Raw genomic sequence first — 13,847 nt, forward strand, 5'->3', positions numbered from 1 at the left:
ACGATGCAGGCGTCACTGGTGCCCGTTGGCCGGCTCTCAAAGCAAACCGTGCTGCAGACCCAATCAAGGGCTGACAGCTGGGTTCGAAAGGGCCTGGACATGTGGTCCCAATTCTTGGCAAGGTTTGAAATTTGGGCCGCTTGTGGAACTCGTACTGCCCTGTATTGGCCTGCGATCATGTTGTAGTGTACATTGAGGGTTGATTATAGCTGTATCGGTGGCGTGACGTGAGGTGGGTCCATATACTTGGTCCTTTCTTCCCCCCGAGAGGAATGTACCCTGTGTGAAAGATAAGCTAGGTCGACTTGATGTTGAGTCAGAGGATTAGAGGTACCTGTGAACCTTAGAGATGGGCCAATAAAAAATATATCTGATAAGCTGTCTATGTGAGCTACTCAGGCAACTTGAAGTCCGTCGGTTTCGCCATGAGTCGATGCGCAGCCTCCAGACGTACATATGATGGCTTTTTGCCGCAGTTTCCGTCAATTCCTAACGACGATTGATCATATCTCTCGCGGTCGCTGAGACACTCGTTATTAGTATCATGAAAATCCCTTTAGCCTTCTTGCTTTCAACAGCAGTCGTAACTGGTGGGGTAGTTCTATCCCCATCACACCCTGCGCTTTCTCCTGCAGCGACTACCCTTCCAGCTTACACGGTGGGAGCGCCACCATTATTCCCAGGGGAGACCATTCAGTTGACTGAAGATGTCCTGAATGGTCTCAGAGTAAGTCTTGGGGACATGAGTCTTCTGAATCTGTTCTCCTTTGGCAGTGCGCAACCTCAAGCCAAAACTATCCGTCAATGCAAGACAATGCCCGGCGACCCTGCCTGGCCATCACAGTCAACATGGGACCTTTTCGATCAGCTGCTCGGGGGAAGCCTTCTGCGGCCTGCCCCACTCGCAGCGCCGTGCTACTCAGGATGGTTGCAGTTCGATAATGCAACCTGCTTTCACCTGAGTATGAACTGGATCAACTCTTCCCTTCAGTAAGGATTCCACCCCTCGCCCCAGCATTCGTCTTGCGCCTATTAAGTCTAATGGCCTGATCACTAGCATCCAACATCCGACTTCTGTCTTGAGTCCTCTGTACGAGGGGCGTAGTTGCATGCCCTTTGGCTTCAACTATACCAACACGTGCACTGTGGGCGGTTACCCGACCTACGTGGTGAATGCATCCACCGCTGCGCAGGTTCAACTGGCCGTGAACTTTGCGCGGAACTCGAATCTGCGCCTCGTAGTGAAAAACACCGGACACGACTTCAACGGGAAGTCAACCGGGAAAGGCGCATTGTCCATCTGGACACACTGGTTGAAAGACAAGGTCTTTTACCCTACTTTCGCGGCCGACGACGGTTATGTGGGACCCGCGATGAAGCTCGGGTCGGGAGTGCAGGCTTTCGAGGCATACGGGTTCGCCAAACAGTACAACGTGACAGTCATCGGTGGTGAAGGCGTGACTGTGGGCTTGGCCGGGGGATACACCCTCGGCGGGGGGCATTCACCATTGAGTAGTCTGTACTGCATGGCAGCAGACCAGGTATTGGCGATGCAAGGTGATCGACCCCCAACTGCCCCTTTCAGTAACTCTCAATACTGACAACCGATAGTGGTTCTCGCTGATGGTCGGTTCATCACTGCCACGGCTAAGCAGCACGCAGACATCTACTGGATGCTGTGTGGCGGTGGTGGAAGCACCATCGGGGTCGTGACCTCCATCACCGTGAAAGCGTATCCTCAGATACCTGCCACCACGGTCACTTTCAACTTCTCGGTCGCCGACACCCCCAGCCCCGATGTGTTCTGGGCAGGGTTCGAATCCTATCTCGACAACATTGAGCGTTTGGTCGACGCCGGGACCTACGCATACTATGACCTGGGTGCGTCGGCTGCGGAACGAGGCACCAATTTCCCCGGGGACAAGGACTATTACCTGCGAATTCAATCCCTCCTGGCGCCGAACATGACCATCACGGAGACGAAGCGTCTTCTTCAGCCGTGGTTCGACCGGCTTGACACTCTAAACATCCGGTACACTCCGCAATACAACTATGCGGAAAACTTGTGAGTGGGGGGACACATTATCGTGGCGGGCATTCTCCACTTTCCCCGCTAACACCGTCGCGCAGTCACGATGCATGGAAATCTGCCTTTCCACAGGAATACATGGGGGCTGCGACGACGAAGATCGCCTCGCGTCTTTTGCCGCGCAAGGCATACCACGATGATGGCCTCCGGCACCGAGCCTTCCTCGCGCATAAGGACGCGGTGGCAAATGTACGCTGCTGAGGGGCTGCATTTCCCCTCCCCCTTCCCCTTCCCCCTGCGGGTTGTCCTTTCCCTGACTCGACTCTGTATACTGATATGGCCCAGGGCTTTTCCATCGCAGCCTTCCATCTCACCGGAAGAGGCAAACTCGTCGAACCGCCCCAGAACAACGCGGTGCTGCCCGCCTGGCGCGACACCCTGACGCATGCCATTGTCATCGGCCAATGGAACTCGACCTCGAGCTGGGACGTCGTCGTGCATACCTCCCGCTCGCTGACGCAGTGGATGCAGGCCATGCGGAACCTAGGGGAGTCGGGCGTCTACATGAGCGAGGCGGATCTGCTGGAACCCGACCTACAAGATGCCTACTATGGGGTCAACTATCCCCGTCTCTATGCGCTCAAGCAGAAGTACGACCCGACCGGGGTGTTCTTTGCTCTCACCGCGGTTGGAGCGGAGGACTGGACGGTCTTGGTGGAGGATCCTGTGCCGGAGTCGTGGAATACCAACGGCCGGCTGTGTCCTCGAAGGAGGTGATCTGCGGCGGGCATGAGACGGTATGCAGGTTATGGGGGGATTGTGTATGTCCGTTTCTATGGGGCTGCAGCAACACCTGGAACGTGCTTGGTTGCCCGCGCTGATTCCAATCCTGGTGATCCTGGTTTGTGGGTTGCGATGTCGACTGTGGGAGCTGGTAATGGGAGTCTTTCTTGTTGATGCTAGAGTTGCATTTGTTGGCTGTATGTGCTGGTTCAGAATAATCAAGAGGGTAATGAACCACGCTGGGAATACCCCCTGGCTGGCCCAGAACGCGAATGAAATCTTTTCAGGACTCTATAGGGCATAGAGGGTCTCGTAAGTAAGAGGGAGCTTGCAATGTCCGCATCAACTGGGGTATCATTAAGTCAGCTTTCAAAGGTTCTCTTGCTGGGCTTGAATCTAACAAATTAGCCATTGACCATGGATTGTGGCCTTATCTCGGCCTGCTTGGTACGCCTGTCGGATTTTGACAGGGTCGTTTTGCTCATGGACCTACGATTGAACTGACGGATTTGACGGCTCCGGCTAGACTTCTCCTCGTCGTAAACATCCAACAGCCACTGATTTGAGCATAGCTCGGCGTCAGTCCAGGGTCAACCCACATCACCCTGTCCCGTCGACTATCAATTAGGATCCGGCTTACAAGTAGTGGTTGAAACAACCGGGGCGGGGAGGAAGAAGAAACGAGATAAGTATATATCCAATGCATATCTAGCGATCTACTTAACAAGAGACGGGATCTATGACCACCGGTCACAGGATAAACATCGGTGGAAATCTATGGAACGAGTGTAATCACGGACACAGGACGGTGGCAGAGTAAAGGAAGGGCAAACAGGAGACAAGAATAGCAATCGAGAGCCAGGTACAGGCCCAGATCATCAAGTACAACTCAAAACAGAAACAGAACAGTAATCGCATCGGATCCGGGGACACAGCCAACATCAACAACAACGGAAAATTGGGAACCCTCTCCCATAGCTCCGTCGGATACCGGGTGAGGGTTCCCATTCGCATGTCATTGATGACGCATCACTCGGCCTTCTTGGAGGCCTTGGTCCGCAGCTTCATCATCAGGTAGACGAGCCCGTACGAGCTGAAGACAAAGATCACGACGATGGCCGTGTTCCGCCACCCGTCGTAGTAGTGGGGTAGATTGAGGGTCGCCAGGTAGTCCGATCCCCGGCTGTAGGGGCAGACCTCGCACTGCGCGGTCGCACTGGGGTTGAGCAGGTCGGCAGCAGACCCCAGGGTCTCTAGGTAGGTGGACAGGTACTGCCCGCAGGTGGAGTTGGCCGGTGGATCGAAGATGGCTAGCTCGGACTGGGTGCATCTGACGTCGGTGTCCCACACGGTAAAGACCAGCATGCTGCCCATCAGGTAGTTGAACGGGTTCAGGTAGTACATCCAGTACCGCCAGAAGACATTGATCTCCGCGTAGGGCACCATAACACCGCAGAAGGAGACGAGGATCCCGATAACCAGAGGGTTGGCTAGCGAGGCGAACAGGGCGTTGGGCGCGTACGCGGCGATAAACTGTCCGATGCCAGTGTATAAAAACTCGTACATCAGCATCACGAAGAAGGTAGCCCCGGCCTTGTTCGAGTCCGAGCTGAACCCAACCGTATAATACCAAGAGACATAGTAGAGAACACCGCACACGCACAAGTAGGGAAACTCCGAGACAATCAGTGCCGTCACAAACGCCTTCCACGAGTACATGCGTGATTTCTTTTCCCGCGTATCGTAGATGTCTCGCCGCTCGATGAATAACGGTTGGAGCTGGTTGATCACACCGGCGGCTACGAAAACGAAATTGAAGACAGTGAAGAGACGAAGCTGCATGTCGCTGACGCTGTCGCCAATCATCCAGAAGGTAAAGCCGTTGAAGAGGGCAGACGTGATGTGCAGGGCAACCTTGTTGTTGATGTAGTCTGTATTGCGATAGAGGGCGAGATTCATGCGACGCGTGACGATCATGGTCTGCTCCCACAGGGGAAGAGCAAATTCGCTCAGGTCCGGCTCGCCGACCGGGCGCTGCTCTGCCTCCTTAACCATTTTATCAAGCTCACTGAGCCGCTGAGTGTGCTCGGGTGATTCCATCCAGACCTCATGCCAGTCGCGTTTCGACAGGCGGCCAGTGACCACGTCGATCATGAACTCCGCCGGATTTGACTCGGGCGGACAAGTGACCCCGTTGCGAGCAAAGTAATCCTTCATGGTTTGTGCATTCTCCCCAATGTCACCGAAGTACACCATCTTACCCCCCTTGGCGAGTAACAGCAGAGTGTCGAACTGCGTAAACAATTGGGCCGAAGGCTGATGGATAGTGACGAGGATCGCTTGCCCTAGATCTGCCAATCCACGCAGGAATCGCACCGTGTTGAAGGCCGATTGACCATCCAGTCCCGAAGTGGGCTCATCGAGGAAGATGAGGATCTTAGGCTTCGAGACAAGCTCGACGCCAATCGTCACTCGCTTCCGTTGTTCAATACTAAGGCCCGCCCCGGGTTTTCCAATCAAGATATCCGCGATGTCATGAAGCTCAAGCAAGTCAATAATAGCATCGACGTAGGCGAGTTTTTCCTCTCGGGGGACATGCGCGGGCTGTCGCAGCAAGGCCGAAAATTCCAGCGCTTCGCGAACGGTCGTCATAGCCTCGTGGACATCCAGCTGCTCACAATACCCGGCGGATCGTTGAAAGGAGACATCAAGAGGGCGGCCATCCACGAGAATTGAGCCTTGAATCGTGCCATCTGTCTTGCGTTGGGCCAGGACATCCAAGAGAGTGGTCTTCCCTGCTCCGGACGATCCCATCAGGGCTCCGAGCATGCCTGGTTTGACCCAGCCATAGATGTCATTCAGAAGGACACGGTCGCCCTGCGGGGTTTTGACGGTATACTTAAGATTTCTCCAGGTGATTATCGAGGTGTTCCGGGCGATGGTGGCGGCGTTGGGGGTGGGAGAGATGGCGGTCGATGACTTGTCGGGCCTGCGGTCGTCCGGAGAGGCCTGGGACTCTTCATCGACTACGAGACGGCCCTTCTGGGCCAATTCGTAGGGAACCAGGCGCGTGGCCCCGGTGGCGCCCCGGTCCCTCCAACGCATGGTTGCCAGTACTGTAATGCCAACAAAGAGCGCCCACCAGCACCACACGATGCCGAAATTCCGCCAGACGTGGCTGTGACTATAGCTCAGCGAGTGCAGGTATTGATCACCCGTGAGCGAGACCTCTCCGTGCACGGCTCCACCGACGCCAGCACAGGAAGCCTGCCCCGGAGTAGCCGAATAGCCGGGGCCAGCGGGGATGATATTGCCCCCCACGCAGTCGATAACCTTACCGTGAAACTCGTTGGACAGCACGGATTCAAAGGCGTACGCAAGCGGATCGATCCAGTAAATCCAGACAAACCACGGGTGCATGTCGGGTTTCTGAATCATATAGCCCGTATACATGACCAGGGCGGAGATCAAGAACCCAGACACTTTGGACGCTCCGTCAAAGGTGCGGAAGGCCGCACCAACCGCACGGAACATGGCTGTGATACACTATAGACACGACGACGACAGTTAATAATTGGGGGTACCCTCAGCTATAAATAGATTGTCTTGCAAACGGAGGGGGGAGGCCTGAAGCCATCAGACCTATCGCCACTGCCACTCACCATTGTCGTTGCGAAGAGCATAATCCAGTAGGTAAAGAACGCCGCTGCCGAGGAGGTGAGGCCGACCATGAAGTAGATGATAATCCCAAAGGCCGTGATCTGAATCAGGACCATGGGGATATCTGCGGCGATTTGAGCGATACAGAAGGCGGCCGGATGAAAGTAGGCGAATGACTTGTGCTTAATCAGGACCGGACGGCCCGTAAATGAATCCACAACCTCGGACATGCCCATTAGTGCGTTGTAGAGCAGGGAAAAGAAAAGCGCACCACCCCGGATGAACAGTCCTGATGAATCGGCGGCGGCATTGTAAAACAGCGAACCCGCGATCAAAGCCTGAACGAGTGTAGACATTTGCTTGATGGCGAAGGAAGCCATGTCGCCAAAGGTTATTTGATACTGTCGCTGGATGCACGTCCACACCTGCTGTGGGAAGGTCACTGTCATGGGGTCCGTAGCTTTCACGCCTTTTTGCTTCTCGAATGCCACGCTGGCGCAAAAAGCCTCCGTGTTGGCCTGGGCTTCGGGCGAGGAAGCATAGGTGTACTCCTTCTCCATGTTTTTGCGGATCACCGAGCCCTCGTAGATCTGCAGTATTGCGTCTGCGTTCTCCGGGAAAGTGCGGAAGGAGGGGTCGATAAGACGCTCCGTAGGAACCGTGAGGCCGGTCAAGTAATCGCCGATGTTGGCCCCGGGCCGGCAAACAAAACCCAGGTTCTCCATGAACTGCCTTGCCTCGACGCGGGGGCCATAGAAGATCTGCTTCCCTTCGTCCAGGACGAGCACCTTGTCGAAGAGATCGTAGATGCCGTTTCCTGCTTGGTACAGGGTCACGATCGTGGCCAGCCCCAGCTCAGTGGTCATATATCGGAGGGCACGCGCCCAGTCCAGCGCCGAGCTTGCATCCAGCCCACGGGTACTGTTATCCCAGCAGTAGACAGAGGCATTGGTGGCCAGGCATTCGATGATGGAGACCCGTTTCCGCTCCCCTCCCGAGACTCCTCGCACGTACTCGTTGCCGACCTTGGTATTCTGCGTGTGTGCAATTCCCATCGACTCAAGCAAGAACTCCTTGCGCTCCTGGCGGTATTCCTCAGCCGTCTGGGTTTGACCGTTCTTGGCGTTGGCGGGAATGTGCCCCGGGACCTTCAGACGGGTGGCAAAATCCATCGTCTTGTTAACGGTGAGCGAGGGATAGAAGAGTTCGTCTTCGGTGTTCATGACAATCTGACCCCTGTAGGGATGTGCCTCGTCGCTGGTCATGGAGCCATAGTGAACATCCCCTTCGACCTGAGCATAACCTTCCCGGTCGTTGGCGAGCATCTTGAGCAGGGTCGTACAGCCCGCCCCGGGCCGGCCCAGCACCAAAAGCATCTCACCCGGCTTGACACAGCCATGCGAGTCGGACACGATGGTCTTCAAGGCCGGTTTCTGGCGTGCCTGCCGTGCCTGCCGAACCATAGCAAATTGACTGAGCACATTTTCGTTCATGGCGGCCCCTGAGCTGATGCCCTTGACCGTCAGATTCCGCCAGGTGACCCCCAACTTCCGCTCAGCATATCCTTCCTCCTGCATGTTCTGGTGGAAGGTTTGTACCAAGAGACCCAGCTCCCATCCACCGGAGTCTAAAGTATGAAGTGTGATCTCCTCCGGCTGAGTGATGCTGCCCTCATTAGGGCTGCCGGGCAATTTGTTGGCCATTTCCCTGTGGTAGTCGGCCCCAAGTGTCGGTTGGAAGATGCGGCTTTGGCAGAAGCGAAGCGAACAATCGAGAATGAAAATGGGAAAGGCAAAAGCGAGCGAAAGAAAGACCTGTAGTCAAGTAAGATATGGGTAGTGAGGGTGCTTTGGGAAGATTTCAGACCAAGTGGATGGTGCTGTAAATAAAGGAATGGATGACTGTGTGAGGCAAACAGCAATTAATCAAATCGAAGGAAGGAGGGTGAACCAACAGCGAAAGACGGGAACTCTCGATTTGGTCACGGGCAGAGGATAAGGGGGCGATTAAAATGATGAGAACAGACATGCCCGTGTATGTATGTATAAGAGTTGCTAGGGCTAATTGGAGTAGGGGTACAGCTCCTGTATAATTCGAGCATTATGACTGGCGCGGAGGATCCCCGGAAGGTCCTCCGCTCGGAAATGCCGACCTGCCGCGATTTCGGAGGATGTCACGTGGTTGCCACTTTGCAATGCAAGATTTCCCAAATGCTTATCTTCTGCGAGGTATACGTACTGTATACTATACGAGTACGGCCATTCCAGACCTCCGACCGATCTCTCCTGGCTAGACTAGACTACGTATTTCCGTTCCCGACCCGAAGATCCACCATCGTTCTGGAAGACCTGGATCTTCTGGCTTAAGTTCCGGTTCCCGCCTGTTAGTTCGACTTGAGGAAAGACTTCAAATTTCGAACAAGTTTAACCTTTTCTCTGGACCTAAAAGAAAAGGAAAGGGGGAAAAAAGAAAAAGCACAAGAAAAAAAAGGAAGAAAGAAAAAGCGTTATCTACACTTGCCCCTTCTAAATAGCAGAAAGTGAGCTCAACGTAACTTATTTGACCTCTCCCTTAGTGTCATAAAATTGAACTTTCCCTCACTCACATCTTCCTTCTCCCTCTTACCTTTTCCACCCTTTCCTCCAGTCGAGTCCAAAGGGAGTCAGAAACATGGACAATTACTCTCGAGCATCTTCGGGAGGTCGTTCTGGTAAACACACCCCCCGAGCCTGTGACTCATGTTATAAGAGGAAGGTGAGCATTTCCGCTACCGACGACCCCCTCTGTCTCACGTGCTCCATGACAGCTGGACAATGGCAACTGAACAGATGGTAGATCAAATGCGACGCAGCATTGCCTCGATGTAACTATTGCAGTCACCATAATTTCTTGTGCACATTTACACGTCCAAAACGACGAAAAGTCGCTGGTCAGTAACCGGCGAACAAAGCGTCGCCGTGGGTGGTCCAGGGTCTTCAGGGTCAGTCCAGCCCTAGCTCGCTCGGCACAGACTCCACCCCCATGATCTTATCCTGTATGAGTAACTAAAGCCCCTTGTGCTGTCTCGCAGCCGAGAACGAAACTCCATCCTCAAGACTCCAAGAGACAAGCGACAACAGCCTCCTCCGCAATGACCGACCCCTCGACAATCCGCCCGTGGGCCTACACTTCGCCGGGCGAAGACAGCCCCCGCTGACCTTGATCTGGGGGGTTCCGACCTTCTCGCCTGAGGCAAAGCACTGGGTTTCATGCACCACTGGGCAGACTATGGCCTTTGCCAAGGTCTATGACGAGGGCGCACCGGGAGAACGGCTGGTCTGCCTCGACGCCGAGATCATCCGCATCAGGTCTCAAACGACGGATATCTGTAGCCTACCCCGACAAGCCCTAATCGAGTCAGTCCTGCAGGCATACCAGTCCTCCCACCTCCGCAGCCGATACCCGGTGGTGGAGCCCATCCTGTTCCGAACTACAATTGCCTCCGCATATAACCAGGACGGACTCACCCTGGACACGCGCAATGCCAGTAGCCGAGCCTGTGTTTGCGCCTCCTTGGCCTTGATTCCCTTGATCTTGGAAGACTACCATGCCCTCTCCCCGGCCGAGTGTGACACCTTCGCGACCAAGGCCAAATGTCTCATGGCGGAAGCGCTCAACGGGCCTCCCTCGTTGGACTGTTTACAAGCCGCCGTCATGTTGGTCGGTTCCCCTGCAGCCCCTTTGCTCTCTCGTGTCCCCAGTTTCCGGAGGTTGATGAGTTACTGATTTTTCGGCCTTCATGCCGCATGTTCCTCGCTCCAGAGCCTTCATGGAATGATCACCAGATCCCTTCAGACGGCAATTTATTTCAATACCATAGCGGCACGTTTGGTGTTCATGCTGGGTGGACACATCACTGATCACGAGATTGATGCTTCGTCGCCAGATTTTGACCCATGCGCGGCCAGTCACGCCCGGAACCTATTCTGGCTTTGTTACTTGACAGACAAAGGCTTGACCTTTCGTTGTGGTCAGCCGCCTGCAATCGACGATTCACAGTGTGACCTGCCCTTACCCCCCCACTATACGCAAAACGTGTATCCGACGGTCGGTCTTTCAACGCACGACCTTCCGGATACCATCATCTTTCCATTTGACATTCGCCTGGCGATGATCAAGAGCAAGATCTTTGCCAATATGTACTCGGCATCATCGCTCCGCAAGTCCCAGTACGCAATCGAACAGAGTATTCGCGAGATTGAACAGAACCTCGGAAACTGGAGAAACTCGATACCTCCTTCCTGGCAACCGCCCCCGGTTGGTCTTATGACTGAGCATGCGGTTACGCTTCGCCCGCCGCCTAACATTCTCCTGACCTGGTTTGAGTATTATCAGTGCGCATGCATGTTACACTTGGTCCGCGGCCATTATGGGATTTCGGTGGGTATGCATCACATGAATGGTGGTAGCCTGCTGTTATCCAACCTTGCAGTCTCTGTGGAGGCCAGTCGACGGATCCTCCGTCATCTAGAATTCGCTGTATCCTTCCAATCGTCTGATGCCTCATGGTGAGCCTCCCCTCCCTCTCTCCCTCCCTTTCCGTCTTCTCCACGCGCTTGCGGTCTTCGTCTCGGTCTTCCATTTCTAATACCAGCAGGATCGCTACCTTCTCCGTGCCCTTGGCCTCCATCGTTGTCTTCTGGAGTATCCTGCAGGATCCATCGAATGCCTCCGCTCCAGACGATGTCCAGCTACTCTTATCGGCCAGCGGTTACCTTGCGACGTGTCACCGGACTCTTAGACTGCCGGCACCTATCCTCCAACATTTCACCTCCATGTCCCATTATATTGGGGAATTCTACCGACTGGGTTTCGCGGCTACCTCGTCCTCGGTTCTGGTCCCGAATATTCACCTGCGGGCGCACTGATAGTCACGTTCGGGTTGGTCAAGTCGCGGGGGGGTGGGGGTTGGGGGGCAATACAATACATATTTCGGGGTTGTAGTAAGCGGATTAATGTACACCACACGGTCGAGATTGTTCGAATCGTAAGTCTTGCACGTTTGCACCAGAGATCGACAGGACCTGACGCCATCAATCTTATTGTGTACCCCAGCTCCCTCTAAGCTAGATCCATTCTTAGGCTCAGAACAGAAGGGTTCGACGAAGGAGAACCCACTCTGCCTGCACCTGCAAACCCGGATTCCCAAATGCCGCATCCGATGAAAAACTGGGACCTCACCTACAATGTATCTTCCAACCACGTAATTGAGTCTAACATAATTATCAAGCGGGAAACTCGGGGGAAATCGCACGGATTCAAGGTTCCCTTATCCGCGACCCAGTTCATTCTACCTCGTTGCATCCATTCGAGGCTTTGCATGTTAATCAAGTGGGGTACGCGGATGCGGTTCGGCTTTGCTCTCGGCTGTCTCCTTCCGCTTAGTCATGGAACAGTCGTTCGGTTTGTTTTACAATCTCAGTAAATGTCGTCGATCAGTGCTGCGTAAAACTATGCATGTAAAAAGATTGTTTGTCAACGGTAACCATCACTTCCGAGCCGAGCCCAAATGTCCTGCTCTCCCCTCTTGCATGACGTATTACTGACGTATAAACATCTTTAGAGACAGTACTTGCTGAGTAAGCATCGTTGGTCAAACGGTTACGATTCTTGTCTTCCAAACAAGCGGCCCGGGTTCGACTCCCGGACGATGCAATGTTTTTTGCCCTCGGCTTGTGCAGATCGTCCAACTGTCAGTGCATACCTCAAGCGGAGGGAACAAACGGACTTAACCCTTTTTTTTTTGCTTCGAGCTAACACCCCGTATATAACAGCATTGAGATGGTTTGTCGCCGTCGAATGCGCTCGTCCGACCTGGTATGGAGCTACGAACCCCGTGCTGTGACCGGCCCGCGAGGCCGAAAGATACCAGTATATATAATGCGAATAAGGCCATGTGGCGCACACCAAGATCCCGTATCCCTCGGTCCAAACAACATATCGATATATGACACCCATAATGAGAAGCTTATATACCAATAAGTTACCTAATGTGCTGCTGCATCATTGGAACCACGCAGGATCCCCAGCATCCATCCCCACCAGCGTGGAAGTCAACCTCATCTTGCACTACCAAAATGCAAGGTCGGAGGAGATCCCAGACGAGTTACTGAATCTTATATGAACATGACAAATGTGACGTAATCGCTATCACTATTCGCATCCCGCTTTTCGCCATTAACAAGGTGGACCGTTGTCACAATGCGATAGCCATCTAAACTGCTTCGAACATACAGGCTCAATCGCGCGGCATCATTTCCACAGGTCGTACAACTTGCACCGATGTCAGCCCACAAGTCACACCTACAGCGAATGAATTTACAGGGATACAGAATGAGCATCTAATGCTGCTAGAATCTAACCGGCGCCTGCGCTCTCCTCGCGCCCAGTTCATGTATGTCAAAGCCAGCAAAAGCCAGCACCTGGCATTGTCCTCACAGGCGCTCTGTGAAGCCATTGAGCTACTAAGCAAGAGATCAGTATAATGCCCGCAGCCTCTACTTCGCCTCGGCTCAGTAACAGCAAACCGTGTCCACCGGCAGCATCGAGGCTCCCGGTCTGTTGCCTCCGCATCGAGAAGATAAACACACAGGAGGTTGACTTGAGCTGGCCATCGGCCCAAGGGGTTTTCAGTTCACCTTCATCGGCGTAAGCCGACTTCCAAGATGTAGCCACCCCATTGGCAAAAATGATATCGACACTTGGATGATGAGCATCGTGCCACCAAACGATGTGAATGTGCGTGGTAACCACCAGCTAAGACGAAGGCATATATGACAAGCCGAACCATCCTTCCCTAGGAGCTGTCGCGGCAAAAAACCAAGATAACTGCATCGTCCGGGAGTCGAACCCGGGCCGCTTGTTTGGAAGACAAGAATCGTAACCGTTTGACCAACGATGCAACATGAAGTATAGGATGGTCTGAGATGTTTTATGAAGCCAGTAATTAAGATGATGCTATCCAAGCCCACAGGCACCCGCAATCAGCACATTGGGAAAGCACTGGGCAAGGACTCCGTGTTCGTACTATCGCATTCTTTTTGGGGTGGGGGGCGGTTTGTTCTCCATCGTATTCCTCCATTTGCCCATATAACGTGTGAGAATTTGTGTCCCGGGCAATAACGGCCATGCAATAACGGCCATTACCGTCCAATCCATCACCAGCCACAACACGAGACACACAGGGCAGAGAAGTCCAACCCTGGCAAATCCCGTTTCCAGCATAGCAGACGATTACGGCGAAGAATGGATTCTCACCAGACACTGCAGGCAAAACGAGCATGATTGCGGCTTCAAATCTTAGTCCCTTGCGTTGTACAGTACACATTGCACCACC

General features: G+C 53.8%; 3 protein-coding genes and 2 non-coding genes across 5 annotated transcripts; 3 read left to right on the top strand and 2 right to left on the bottom strand.

Moving 5' to 3' along the window:
- The first annotated feature begins 525 nt into the window (after nucleotides 1-525).
- ASPACDRAFT_79831 (FAD-binding oxidoreductase) lies at nucleotides 526-3,093 on the top strand. The gene is made up of 5 exons (XM_020205504.1): nucleotides 526-990; nucleotides 1,058-1,557; nucleotides 1,612-2,065; nucleotides 2,131-2,278; nucleotides 2,375-3,093. Exons 1-5 carry the CDS (start codon nucleotides 815-817, stop codon nucleotides 2,804-2,806), a joined length of 1,710 nt encoding a protein of 569 aa, XP_020054687.1. The 5' UTR covers nucleotides 526-814; the 3' UTR covers nucleotides 2,807-3,093.
- A 748-nt stretch (nucleotides 3,094-3,841) lies between these two features.
- Nucleotides 3,842-8,049, bottom strand: ASPACDRAFT_53273 (uncharacterized protein; the record flags this gene model as incomplete). The annotated part of the gene is made up of 2 exons (XM_020202726.1): nucleotides 3,842-6,358; nucleotides 6,475-8,049. The coding sequence occupies 2 exons, from the start codon at nucleotides 8,047-8,049 to the stop codon at nucleotides 3,842-3,844; spliced, it is 4,092 nt and encodes a 1,363-aa protein (XP_020054688.1).
- Nucleotides 8,050-9,493: 1,444 nt separating this feature from the next.
- ASPACDRAFT_1889577 (fungal specific transcription factor domain-containing protein) lies at nucleotides 9,494-11,379 on the top strand (the record flags this gene model as incomplete). The annotated part of the gene is made up of 5 exons (XM_020198535.1): nucleotides 9,494-9,506; nucleotides 9,543-10,171; nucleotides 10,274-10,895; nucleotides 10,944-11,019; nucleotides 11,109-11,379. 5 exons carry the CDS (start codon nucleotides 9,494-9,496, stop codon nucleotides 11,377-11,379), a joined length of 1,611 nt encoding a protein of 536 aa, XP_020054689.1.
- A 715-nt stretch (nucleotides 11,380-12,094) lies between these two features.
- ASPACDRAFT_t200 lies at nucleotides 12,095-12,166 on the top strand. Its single transcript has one exon. It is a non-coding gene; the product is annotated as a tRNA-Gly (tRNA).
- A 1,174-nt stretch (nucleotides 12,167-13,340) lies between these two features.
- Nucleotides 13,341-13,412, bottom strand: ASPACDRAFT_t212. The gene has a single exon. It is a non-coding gene; the product is annotated as a tRNA-Gly (tRNA).
- Between the last annotated feature and the right edge of the window lie 435 nt (nucleotides 13,413-13,847).

This window comes from Aspergillus aculeatus, assembly GCF_001890905.1.
Source record: "Aspergillus aculeatus ATCC 16872 unplaced genomic scaffold ASPACscaffold_11, whole genome shotgun sequence".
Lineage (NCBI taxonomy): Eukaryota > Fungi > Ascomycota > Eurotiomycetes > Eurotiales > Aspergillaceae > Aspergillus > Aspergillus aculeatus.